Raw genomic sequence first — 14150 nt, forward strand, 5'->3', positions numbered from 1 at the left:
TGAAATATTATACTGATATCTTAATAGCCAGCGCATGTGGAAACAATTGATATTACACTGTGATACTGGATTTACTCTCAATGCAAGCCACTTTCATTTCTCGCTGTGGTGTAGTTTATTTTCACGAAAAGCTGACTGAAGGTTCCTAGAATGCTGAGTCTCCACACTGGGCTCTTTGTCATCGGCGTCCAGCGTGACTTTGCAACTTGTGACCCCCGAATCGTTTCATATGGGGCTTGGGTTTCTGTCTGTCAAGGGTCGGGAGCCGATCTGTCTCTGAAGGTTTAATCTTAAAAGCAGGCAGCACACCACATGATTTTCTTTGAAACAGTCCACTGCTCACATAGAGAAAGATTGAGAGGTGAATCTTGGTAGTGCACCATTCTGGAGATACTTAATTTAGTATTTTTCTATCTATTTTGCCATCTAAATTGGAAATATCGCAACTGGCTGTTAAAGGGGATGAGAGCTTGTCATTGGTTTATTGCGCGTTACGCCCAAAACACACCCATTATTAATTACGAGAATAGGAACAACCTTTTTAGACCGTGTGCTTGGTGCACAAACCATTTTTCCTGTGGTTAAATTAGCAAACTGGAATCGGACACGCCCGTTTAGACCGTGTGCTGTGCGCTTTAGACAATGTGCTTAGATCGTTAAAAATAGGGCCATTCATCTTAATGATGAGATGCTAAGTCATTATTATGAGAAACTATACTAATTTTGACTACGAAAATCTAAAACATTTAACCAAACCTGATGGGTTTTCACACAACAGGCTTCCATACAAATCTTTTTAAACACTCTTGAAGCATTTTTATACATTCTCATTTCTGGGGTGCTGTGAGTGATATATTGTGCTGACAGTGACGTCTTGTGAGTTCAGTGTTGGACTAATCTGTTGTTTTAACCATTTGTTCAAACGAATCAGTTCAAAGGAGTCAGTTCCCGAATCAGTTATGTGTCAATCCTGGCTGTGCATCGCAAAACTGTTACAAAGTGTTACTGTAACACAGAAAACATTTCCTCATTGGATATGATTTGGTCTTCCGACCTTTCGCCATCGTGTCAGTTTGAGGAATATACGCAAGGAAGAGAGAGCAGAGAGACAGTTTGGAGACCAAATCAAATGAGCCCAATCTTTGTGAGCTCACGGATGGTGCACCCCGAGACATAAGCTTGTAGCAAGAGGTAGAATCACGTGTTCTACAACAACGCTTAGCTGCTCGCAGATGCGCCTGCATATTAATAAGCCAAATTTGGAGCACAATTGGTCAAAGACGGCCAATCAATCGGTCGACCACTATTTCATTCTATAAAGAATTGCAGATGAATAATTGCCGCTGTTGTTTGTTTGTTGTTCACAGAGTCTTGGATTTCCGGAGAGTTCCACCGGTGGCCGGCCGCTTGGTGAACATGACACGTGAGATCCGGGACGTGACCCGTGACAAAAAGCTCTGGCGGACATTCTTTATATCCCCAGGTATGAGTACTTTTCCAGACCTTGTCTTCTGTCCCGCCAGGCCATGACTCTCACGCATATAGAGTTCAGCACATGATAAGCTGCACTTGGCAAACTTTGGTGTACTTTGTGGTAAAGTTTATATGTTGAGCTTGCACAGTAGTAAGAATCAACAAGTGTTTGGAGATGTTACCACGTAGTAAAATTGCATCTCTCTTGATGTGTAGTTGTGACATTTTTTATTATTTATTTTAGGCATAAACCCCACAAAAGTTTGTTAGATGAATGGTTAAAACTTGATAAAATATCATTTTAATTTAGTGACTCTAAATTTCATCATTACTTCAACTTAATTACTTTAGTTTTATTACCTTTTTAGGTAAAGACATTAAACAAATGTTGTGCTAGTTTCAGATGCACATCTGTACCTCAAATTTTCAGAGAGAACGATCACAAACAACTCAGGGGCTAATTTTAGCCCAAAGTGATGCAAGCACATGTGGTCGGATGCCTCCATAAACCGGCACACGACACCCAACCAAGCTGCAAGGCTAATTACAGTCTTTAATTTGGAAACACCAAGCATGCAATAACACGCATGCCGAAAGTTTGGCGACTAAATTACCGACATTTAGATGATGTATGCTTTGGGATAAAGCACATAGATTGGCCATATTCCCTCTCTGCAGGGCTATCATTAGCATCCTGCCTCCACATTTCATGACAAATGTGTTTTTCTGAGAACGAGTGAAAGGGCTTCTCTCCCCCCGGGGAGTCATGTCAGGAAACATTTGAAAAGGCGTTGTACACAATGATTCATCATTGGCTAAACAGCAGCGTTTAATGAGCTCTTGGTGAATCGGAGTTTTCTAGTTCATCTGCATTCTTCATCACAGAAAGGCACATCTGGGGAAGGCGCATATTTCATAAACGCTTTATACAAACAGTGTTTACACTATAAACAAGATCACTGCATGAGAAAAGCATCAGGGTGAGCGGGAAGTTTCATCAGTTGTAGTTGGGTGGTATGAGAGTACCACGCCATCATCAGCTCAAGATGATGAATATATTTGTGTATATATACAGTGCTTAACAAATGTATTTATTTGTGAAACCACCCAATGTGTCACATCTGCCCTAAACTAACAATATTGGTGATAACCAAAATATTTTTTTTTTGTTTCAGTATGGCACTGTCACTTGGGCAGTACCTTTTAAAAACTCACCAATATCTACTTTTGAGGTACTAATATAAGCTCTTTAGTACCAATATGTACCTTTGATTTACTAATATAAACTCTTTGGTACCAATATCTACCTTTGATGTACTGATATGAACTATTTGGTACCAATATGTACCTTTGATGTACTAATATGAACTTTTTGGTACCAATATGTACTTTTGAGGTACTAATATAAACTATTTGGTACCAATATGTATCTTTGATTTACTGATATGAACTCTTTGGTACCAATATGTACCTTTGATGTACTAATATGAACCTTTTGGTACCAATATGTACTTTTGAGGTAATAATATAAACTCTTTGGTACCAATTATGTACCTTTGATGTACTGATGCGAACTCTTTGGTACCAATATATACTTTCGATGTACTAATATAAACTCTTTGGTACCAATATGTACCTTTGATGTACTGATAAGAACTCTTTGGTACCAATATGTACTTTCAAGGTACTAATATAAACTACCAATATGCACCTTTGATTTACTTATATGAACTCTTTAGTACCAATATGTAATTTTGATGAACTAATATTAACTATTTGGTACCAATATGTACTTTTGAGGTACTAATATAAACTCTTTGGAAACAATATGTACCATTGATTTACTAATATAAACTCTTTGGTACCAATATGTACCTTTGATGTACTGATATGAACTCTTTGGTACCAATATGTACTTTGAAGGTACTAATATAAACTCTTTGGTACCAATATGCACCTTTTATGTACTGATATGAACTCTTTGGTACCAATATGTACTTTCGAGGTACTAATATAAACTCTTTGGTACCAATATGTACCTTTGATTTACGTATATGAACTCTTTAGTACCAATATGTACCTGTGATGTACTGATATGCACTCTTTAGTACCAATATGTACCTTTAATGTACTAATATGAACTCATAAGCTGCAAAAGTGTACTGTAGTTTTAGAAAAAGGGTAGTGAAACCCTTACGAAAAAGAAGTTTATTCAAGTGGGCTATAAGTATACTTCTTTTAAACTTAAAATAAAAAAGTATACTTTCAGTTTACTTTTTATGTACCTCTCTAAAATGTACTTTAGGTACTTCTTCTCAGAAATATATTTAAATTGTACTAAAGTATACTTGACCTATACTGACCGAAATGTCTAAGTATATTTGGCCTATACTTGTTTACTGACATATACTTAAAAGTATTAAGTAAAAATGCAACAACGAAAGCTACATCAAGAAAGCTGCAAAAAGCCATATGAATAGCCCTGGTGAAAAATAAATATACTTTATTGTATTTCAAGCATATTTAACTTTGCATGTACCAACTTTGAATATATTGAAAGTATGCTTACAACATATTTGCTTACAATTAAACTTTTAACATATTTCAAAATAATTATAATTTAATATATTTTCTAAAAGTATACTTTAAAAAAAATATACTTGGAGTTAAAGTTCTATGCAATTTTTAAAGTATACTAATTTGAACTTATTTTAAAGTTTATTTTAGGTATACTTTATCTGTTAAAGTTATCATTATAATAATGCACTGACAGCATATTTATAAAATACATTATTTAGCATCCTTTAGAAACAGTACATTTTTAAGTACATTTTGAAAGTATATGTAGTGTACAAATGTATATTATCTTCATGGAGAATCTTTAGTGTTAGTAGGTTATTAATTTGGTGCTGCAGGTATACTTGCAAGTATTCTTTTACTATACTTTTAGTTAACTAGTGTACTCATACTGAAAGTGTACATGCAAGTGTTCTGTTAGTGTACTCTTAGTAAACTAGTAAGTTACTAATTGTGTGCTGCAGGTATACTTGCAAGTATTCTTTTACTATACTTTTAGTTAACTAGTAGTTTACTACTCAACTTTACTTTAAGTGAACTTAACATCATACTATATATATATATATATATATATATATATATATATATATATATATATATATATATATATATATATATATATATATATATATTGCACTTCAAGTACAATACATTGTTCCTGTGTATTAATTTTTATACTTGACATATACTTTTAATTGTACTTTCAATTTGACGCTAAATCTTTCGCATTCTATCAGTGAGCTAATCAAACAAAAATAAAATAAAATAAAAATTATATATATATGATGGGACACTACAGTGGGACACTGTAGCAATTGTGAGTAAAAAAAGGAAATGGAATAATTACCAAATCTCATAAATTTATATTTTATTCACAATGGAATATAATATATCTGCCCATCTTGACTTCTGAGAGACACTGCCACACTTTTTATACCCAATCATGTTGCCAATTAAGTTAGTTGTTCCTTATGTACATTAAACTTTTATACTCTTATTGCTACCTGTCCCAACTTTTTTGGAATGTGTAGCTCTCATAAAATCCAAATTGAGCCAATATTTGGCATGACATTTCAAAATATCATTTGATGTTATCTATATTCTATTGTGAATAAAATATAAGTTTATGAGATTTGTAAATTACAGATGTGGCCTTTAAAAACGCGCGTTTTCTCCCGCGGCATTCGCCAAATCGTCTCGCGGAGTCACGCAGAATTCTGCAAGTGTTTTCGGGGGGGCTACTTTCCCTTTTCCCTTAATGTGTTTCGCTTCACAGAAAATCCACCAGGTGGCGCATAAAAAACTAAATTTTTATATGCGTTGTCATTGCGGTTGTTTCCAGAAGTTAATAAGGGCATTGCTGAATATTTAACATTTCTATTAAAACAGCAAAGTGACGTCAACCCCTTCTTGCCAGCATAACAGCGCATACATATATTAAGATGACTGTACGTGCAATGGGCATTTATACTAAGTGCAACAAAGAATTTAGTGTGAGCCTAATACACTTAGGCTAACTCTATTTACAATGAATATCTTAATTATTTGTGTTGTCGAATTTTGACACCGTTTCATTGTTTGTTCATAATATTAATAATTATGTCAGTTTTTCTAAAAGTATTAATATTTTAAAGAGATTCATGTGGTATAAAAAACATGTTTTAAAGTTATAAATGTTGTAAAAATATATTAGTATTATTGTTCTTAATATATTAAGAACAATAATATGACACATGTATATTGCGCTAAATTGCTTTACATATGGAAAGAGGAATTCTTCTCAACCACCACCAATAAAGTTTAAAAAATATTCTTTAAAAACGGCGTTTAAACCCACGCAGAGCGAACAAGAAAACATGGGCCTACATACTGTACAGTGGGCCTATGATATCTTTATTTAGTTTTACATATTTAAAACTTTAATAATACCTTTCTTGCGCATATAGGCAGTCAGTGTTATGATTTTTTTTTATCCTTTCAGCCGTTATTCATAACAGTAAAAATATTCAGTGGCTTTGTAAATATATTACTAAAATAATGGATTAAAGTAACTTTATAAAATCTCTTAATGTCACTTATGTATTTTTTAGTAGGTCAAAACAAAATAAATTGCTAGAAATAGAACAGACATTTTAATTTAAAATGTACATATATTATAGTCGTATATTATAGGTCCTTCCAGATATCTTATCTCAGACGTTCGCAGTCAACACTTTTAAAACTTATTTATATAAAATCTAATTTATAAATTAAAAAACAAAGTTTTAAGTTAAGACAATAATAAATATGTTTATTTTTATTGAAAGAAAAACGTAGAAAATGTTATTATGGGTGTAGTTGATGCAAATAAAGTGTGCAGTATACAAAAAATGCAAACAAATTATTTCTAAAAGTGGCAAGATTTTAAAAAGATAAAGGTGGTATAAAGAAAGACATGAGAAAAGTAGAGGTATGCAAAAGAGCACAGTTTAGTTATTGTTAATTAAAGCGGTTTTATACACCTTTGTTTGAATTGACAAGCATTTTATTCGCCACTTTCAACACATTTTGTGATTGATTTACTGATTTATTACAGAAAATTGTTGTCAGAAGCAAAGCTATTGTACAAAGCATCTTTATATGTATGTTTTAAAGTTAAAAATGTTGTAAAAAATATATTAGTATTCTTTTATATTAAGAATAACAATATGATACATTTATATTGCGCTAAAATGCAATATACATTATTCTGCAATATAAATTATTCTCAACCACCACCAATAAAGTTTAAACATTATTCTTTAGAAAAAAATGGCGTTTAAACCCGTGTTGCGTGGAGCGAACAAGAAAACATATGCTTACATGCTCAATCGGCATATGATTTCTTTTTTATTTAGTTTTACAGTTTTAAAAGTGACAAAAAAGTTCTTAAAATCTAATGAATACCGGTTTTGTAAAATGTATATAACTGCAGATGCGTGCGTGGGATCCGGGCAGGTATCCTTTTCCTCCAGACCTTGACGCATGGTCGCGGAAAAGCGAGAAATATATATTTTTTTTTAAGTAAAAATATTTTGCACAATTGATATATTACTTATGAATATTTTAGGAAATTATTTTTGACACACGTAGGTTATTACGTGTATTTTGGATTTTAATTTCATTACTGTCTGTGCCTATCCGTGGCCTCATCCGAGCGCACTTTCTTTGTCTTGCGTCTTTTGAAGACAAGGGTACGCAGCACTATGAACCAGAAAAGACTCACACACCTTTCCCTGATGCATGCCCACACAGAAATACTGAACTCCATGGACATTCGTCCCCTAGCTCATGAGAGACTTTGGAATTTCTATTATACAACCGGCGCAATGCGCGACGCGAGTTTTTTCTGCGCGAGTAAAGAGCGCATTGATAATATGCGTATTAACGGAATGACAACGCGGGTTTGTTTATTACATACATGGAAGCGCAGCAGCACAAAAACGCTTTTTAATATGAAAAATTAAAGGATTAAAATGTGACAGATTATTATTGAGTCTCTTGGACATAAATGATGACCAATTATGAGACGTTAGAAGGCTTAAATAGCTGCTTCATCTGTAGCTAAGTAAATAAATGCTTTGCTTTAAACAAATGCATCTACTTTTAAATGTTTTTTTTTAAAATGCTACCCAACGGATTTATTGTATATAATGACTCTGCACCTGTAGATATGGTGAGATGAGAAAACATTTTAAGTAATGCTTTAAAAAAAAACATTTCGCTGTCCAAGTGCTGAAATGGCTCTCCACACGTTTGTAAATTCTTTATCTTTTGTTTGTAACAAATAGAGTATTTTTACAGTACAAACCTTATATAAAGCCTATTCTAAAAATGTAATTATACACCATGTATTTCTTTATAAAAGTATACAATATCAGAATTAAACCCATCATTATTTTTGTTCAAATTATGAATTATTTATAAGTTTAAAAAAGACAGTAATAGTACTATTTAGTAAAAAAAAAAGATCTATATAAAAATATACTAGGTATGTTAATGTGAGAATATTTTATATCTGTCGTGTGATTCTAACTTAAAAACGAAAGTAAAATATGTTCGTCCGCATGGACATTGAAAATTGTGAAGTTTAATTAATATTATATGTTGTTATAATATTATATGTTGTATGTAAATTGTAACGAAAGTAATTCCCCCTGGGATAAGTATTTTTGCTTCTGATTAATAGCGCATATTCATCTGAGAACTGATGATGTCTGTGTGTTTCAGACCCTGGCTGTGTGCCCTGAAGTGTATATGACAATAAAGTAGTAAATCTCAATGTATTTATTTTTAAAATGTATTTTAAATAGGCCTATAGGCTCATAGGTTTTTGGTTAAAAAATTCACAGCACCCCCTGTTCAAAATGACTTCCAGCGGCCCTGCCTTGACGCTTTGTGTGTTCGACTTTAAATGGTGCGGCGCTGACTGGTCGGCGTATGACATCAGAGTACCGCGAGAGCAAAGGTAAAGTCGGACCATTTGTAACATTTCGACTTGCTCTCGCGGTACTTTGATGTCTTCGTTGCCGAACTGTCTGCGCAGCGCCACATAGAAACGCCCTTTGACTCTTTAAGGCAAAGTACCAGCAACATGAGAAGTGGTGGCACGCAAAAGAAAGTGAAGGTACGCAGTACGCTAAAATATAAAGCGTCTGTACTGCGAGCACTGGTATAATTATTTACATCGTGTGTTGCTCTTTCACCATTGTGCACCCGCGCACTCGCTCTGTAGTTTGTAGCTCGCGCTCCGGCTTCGATAAACAATGCCCGTTTCTCAATACCAAGTAGGGGAGAGTGGGGCAAAGTGAGCCAGTGGGTAAGTTGACCCACCCCCTTTATCTAGGCAACCATACAGATTTGTAGCCGTGTGACCACAAATACAGGTAGCAACCATAATTTAAAGAGAAGGACAAATTAAAGAGTTATGATTAAAGTATGATTTTTTTAAACAAAAAAAAACAGTTTTTATCCTATCAAAGTAAAATTTATACATACCAGGTATAAAGGCTGTTATGTTAAAGTAGATTTATCCAGGTCTAAATATTCATACCATAAATATTTGTGATAGGCTAATGTATAAAACCATGTGAATGATTTAGCTAAAGATTAGCCTGAATTACTAAGCTAGGCAGTTTCCCAGAAAGGTGGCTGTGGGGCAAAGTGAACCAGATGGGGTAAACTGAACCAGGGGTTCAACCCCACCATGAGGCACTGTAACCATTGAATATGTTTTATTAAAAAAAAATTCTGTGTAGTTTCGCACAACTGATTTGTTCATTTTTAAACATTTTAGAAAACATATCATGCTAAGACATTACCATATTAATTAATTTTTATGCATTTGGCGTTTTGCAGGTCTACACTGAAAAAACAAACATACCACTCAGAAACGTCCATTGACAATCTCCAAACAATAAGTTGTTCCTCAAAATCTGTATTTTCATCTGATACAGACTCAAACATGAGTGGATGACATCAGAGTACCGCGAGAGCGATTTAAAACCAACCTCCTCCGCTTTATTTCTCGCGGTACTCTGATGTCATCTGCTTGTCGGTTCTTGTGGCGCTGCGTAAAGTTGACCACACCTAAAAAATGTACTGCTAAACTCGACAGAAATGCTCTGTATACCAGCACCTCCTTTATTAATTTGTATAGCAGGAAAAGTTCTATTTTACTTCTCAGCGTGATAAATAGCTTACAAGGTTTGGTGTGTGAGCGTGTGAACTGACAGAAATGCGTGTGTCTCATGGTGATTGCATGGGACTTAAGAGCCTAGGTTATATCAACATATGTCAAATTAAGTTACCTGATATCCACTTAATTTTATAAGTTATTAACATTCATTTAAAATAACATACAGCGTATGTATTAGGCCTATTTGCCTAAATTACATTTTAACAAAGAAACTGCAAGGGTTGATATTAAAACCCAGCACGCTGGTGAAAACTGGATAAACCGGTTTTCTTTGATGAGGTGATCGATTAGCATTGGGGGTTGGCAAAGAATTGGCAGACCTAGGGGTGGGTGGTTTTTAATTTCTTGACTCTCTCTGGTAGCTGCTAAAACAAGCAGCTAAACCATGTACAATTAATTACATTTTGGAATTAACTTCCTTCATGTCTTTTTATTTATACACTGTAAAAAATATTTTCTGAATTTTTAAGTAAAGTTAGCATTAAATATGTTTTACAAACAATTGGTTTACAAACTCTGGGATGTTTGTGATTATCATCATTCAGAAAAGTGGTGCTTGTGTTTAGACTCATGTTTTACGTGATTAAATCAGGAAGATTACATTAGTTTCTTTTCAGTGTAGAACAGTTTGTAATCAAAATGCAAAAATATAGTACATTTATAAACATCGCTGAAACAAAGAGTGAATTAAAATTAAAAAAGTAATAAAGTTAAAGCTGCTGATAATTTTGTTTATATTTACTAGCATTTTCTGAGTGAAAAATGTTTAGATTTTGTTAAGTAGCCTAAATCCTACTCCAATTTATTTCAGTGTAGGTTTCTCATTTTTATCAGCTTTCTTTTGCTTTTCAAAGGGCCGTCTACCTTTAGCCTGGCTCCGCCCTCCTACGTGCTTCCGCTTATTTTTAATTTCGCTTCAGCAGTACGTCTGGGATTTCTCTATAGAGTTTCGTTTTCTCCTGCAAAAATCTGCAGGACCAATCAGCGAACAGATGGGGGTGGCTAAGAACGATGACGTTGAGGTCGTGCGTCAGTTTGAGTTGTAGTTCAGTAATGGCAGCGGAGAAAGACGTGAGAAAAGCTATTCGGTCCGTTGTTGCAAAACTGCCGAATATACAGAAGTTAAAGCCGGAGCAAGAACCAGGTTTGCTAACTTTTGTTTGTCTGATTATTCTGACTTCTTGTTTCCGGACGGTTTCGGTGCATGATATACGTCACGACCACATGTTAGCGATTGGCTTTGGCAGATCCTGAGTGACTCTGGGCAGATCCAATAGTTTTAAACTTCAACAATGGACCCTCCTTACGGAAGTAACGCTTTGCTATGGAGCGTGGCCAGACTCTCTGTACAAATGAAATGAATGTACGAGATTCTGGTTATACCAGGCTAGTCTACCTTTGCTACCGCCAGTGCTTTAATGTGGGCCGGTAGGCGCCAGTACACAGTACCGCCACTTCCAAATATAGCTCTTGAGCGTACCACCGCCTCTCCCTGCGCCCAGAACGTACTTCTAGCGTACCAGAACGCTCATTTGCACATCTGTTTAAATCAGAGGCTTAATTTAATTATTTGGCTGCGCTGCCGCTTTTCAAAGAGCCCTTCACAATGCAAGCTACCTAATTCGTCCCACCGAGAGCAGAGACTACATTACCCATTCACCTTTGAGTTTTACAAGTTAAAAGCGCATGCGTAGCTTTTGCTGCTGTCAATAGGCTTGTTCGACTTCATGCGGCGCCCCGAGAATCGACAGCCAGAAGACGTCACAGTATCGCGAGAGCGAGGCGAAATATGATTTCTTGAATCATTCTCGCGGTACTCTGACATCATCCGGCTGTCGGTTGTTGCGGCGCCGCATGAAGTCGAACAAGCATAGTGTTAACAACGTGGTTTGAAGAGGTGTGTGAAACGCGCAACCATAGCTGCTCTGTTAAAATGAAAATACAATGAATACTTAATATGCCCTCCTGGTTTTAGACTCTGAGGAGTAAAAGAACAAGGTCAGAATCAGAGGACTCTCGCTGGCTGACATCCCACCAAGCCAGAATGATATCGCTGCAGGTCAGATGCCAGCTTTTTCCAATACCCTTCTGTAGGTACGTGACAATCTCTGCTGTCGCGGCTGTCAGCTTGGTTCCCCTCGACGCAACTTCGGATTTCCTCAGACAGTATAAAACATTATTGAAATTGTATTATACATACTTGCTAAAGTACAAGTGAACGAAATTTCAATGAATTTGAACGACGCGCACAGGAGTTTTACCACACGCAAAATGGAAAACAATGGGACAAAATAAAGTGATGACTTTCGAGTTTCAAATGGCCAATATTCTGTTGTTCTTGAACCCATAGACATGGTCTTGGTGTCCAGAGAGTAACTTTGCCCGACAGCGACAATATGTTATTAAAAAATAAATTACATCATTATGGATAAATGAGTGCTTGCAGAATATATATGTTTGAGAATGCTTATCAGTACTTTTTTGTTTCTTAAACTTTAAAGATGAATATTCTCCTTTAGAGATGGGCAATTTTCAGCAATAGCACATTATATTCAAATTTTTGAGCTCATAAAAAATATTTTTTCGCTTATTTAAATGACTTTTTTATGTTTTTATGCACGTTTAGTTTTGGTGCAATTTCATCAAAAGCTTGTAATTAGGAAATACACACAACATGCTTAACGTGTATTTTCTTTATGTTAAAAATGTTGTAAAAATTGCGTATTCTTATATAATAAGAATAACAATATGATATATTTATATTGCGCTCAAAATGATTTAGAAATGGAAAAAGGAATTCTTCTCAACTACCACCAATAAAGTTTTAAAATTCTTCTTTAGAAAAACGGCATTTAAACCCACGTGCACCGAACAAGAAAACGTATGCTTACATACAGTCCGTGTATGATATCTTTTTATTTAGTTTTACATATTTTTATTTATATGCATTTAATAATAGTCTACCGTAAGGTCATAATGTACACACTGTTAAAAATGATTCAGTGGCTTTGTAAATATCTCTAAAATAAATGATTAAAGTAACTTACTTAATGCAGTTATGCGATTTTTTTTAGTTGGAAAATAAATTACTAAAAATAGAACAGATATTTTGTGTAAAATGTACATATATTATTTGATGTATACGCATTAATAATATAAGTATTACATTTACAGATTATTTTAGTCAATATATTTAAAAAGGTCAGAGTAATATATTTAAGTTTTTAAAACTGTAATAATTGCATATTTCAAATTATTATTATTTCTTTTTGACATCAAAAATGTGTAAGTTTTACGCCTAACTTGAAGTATGATTTACTTATATTTTCACATTGATATTAATTGAGTAAATGTAGGCAAAAAATTAATTAATAATAAGTAGAAAAAATGTCAATTTTAAACAATCACATAGCCAACGGTTTTTAATCAGCAACAAAGAAACTGCGCATTTTGCCGATGACAAACACATCAGAAACTCCTCAAATTTATGAATATTTACACTCACAATATGATTTTATTTCCTTAGTACAAAAGTATAACATATTATACAAATTCTCAGTGAAATGTATTAAACACCAATGCATACTTTTTATCGTGTTTCATACCATGTAAAGGGAAACATAATAATATAAAAAGTAGCCTACTGTTCAGTAATGCAGAAAAGCGCACCACAACCATGTTAAAGCTATTAAAACGTTCAGATGCAAAAATGAACTAAATGTAAAATTAGATAAACTAGTTAATGATATTGCGTAAATGCGCTCGGTCTCTTCAAAGGTCTTCGCGAATTATTTTGTTATAAGACTCGATTATCATACATCACGTCTCTTCTACTGTAAGTACACGGAAAAAATAAGACAAATGATGCGCGTTTGAGTCGGATTTTTATGAAGAATATGTGACTGTTTATGTAACTGGCAAAAGAAAACTTCACCAACAAAATGTTTGCCAAAAAGCATGCATTTGTATGACATCAAAGTATATCGCCTAAACATCGATAATCCGTGTCATGTTACTTCAATATCATACAGTATACGCTCAGCATGAAGTCGAGCACACACATTGTCGTCAGTATGGCCTGCAAGAAACACGCCTGCCCTCTACAGGTTTTTATATTTCCTGCGTCCCCCACCGAACCCCCCTTTTGCGGGATCTCGCAGAATTTCGGAAGTCTCCGCGGCATTCTGGTCTCAAAGACGCGCATTTTTAAAGGCCACATCTGTATTCCATTCCTTTTTTACTCACAATTTCTACAGTGTCCCAACTTTTTCTGATTTGAGGTTATATATCTATATATATGGCTGAACCCCCTGAATATTAACTTTCGTTCTGGACTCCATTTCCCATAATCCCGCATGCCTGGACTGATTAGTCTGTCACCTGA

At 34.6% G+C, this 14150-nt stretch overlaps 1 protein-coding gene across 2 annotated transcripts in view; it reads left to right on the plus strand.

The window, feature by feature from the left end:
- Positions 1 to 14150, plus strand: part of fam20ca (FAM20C golgi associated secretory pathway kinase a) — a 99250-nt gene that overhangs the window by 69649 nt on the left and 15451 nt on the right. For both annotated transcript variants that reach the window (XR_010530857.2, XM_065263091.2), the window contains exon 5: positions 1368 to 1483. Coding sequence is in view for 1 of the 2 variants with exons in the window: in XM_065263091.2 (XP_065119163.1) it covers positions 1368 to 1483 (116 nt within the window). In the remaining variant the exon portion in view is untranslated. The remainder of the gene's footprint in view (positions 1 to 1367; positions 1484 to 14150) is intronic.

The sequence above is a fragment of the Paramisgurnus dabryanus genome, chromosome 3, assembly GCF_030506205.2.
Source record: "Paramisgurnus dabryanus chromosome 3, PD_genome_1.1, whole genome shotgun sequence".
Lineage (NCBI taxonomy): Eukaryota > Metazoa > Chordata > Actinopteri > Cypriniformes > Cobitidae > Paramisgurnus > Paramisgurnus dabryanus.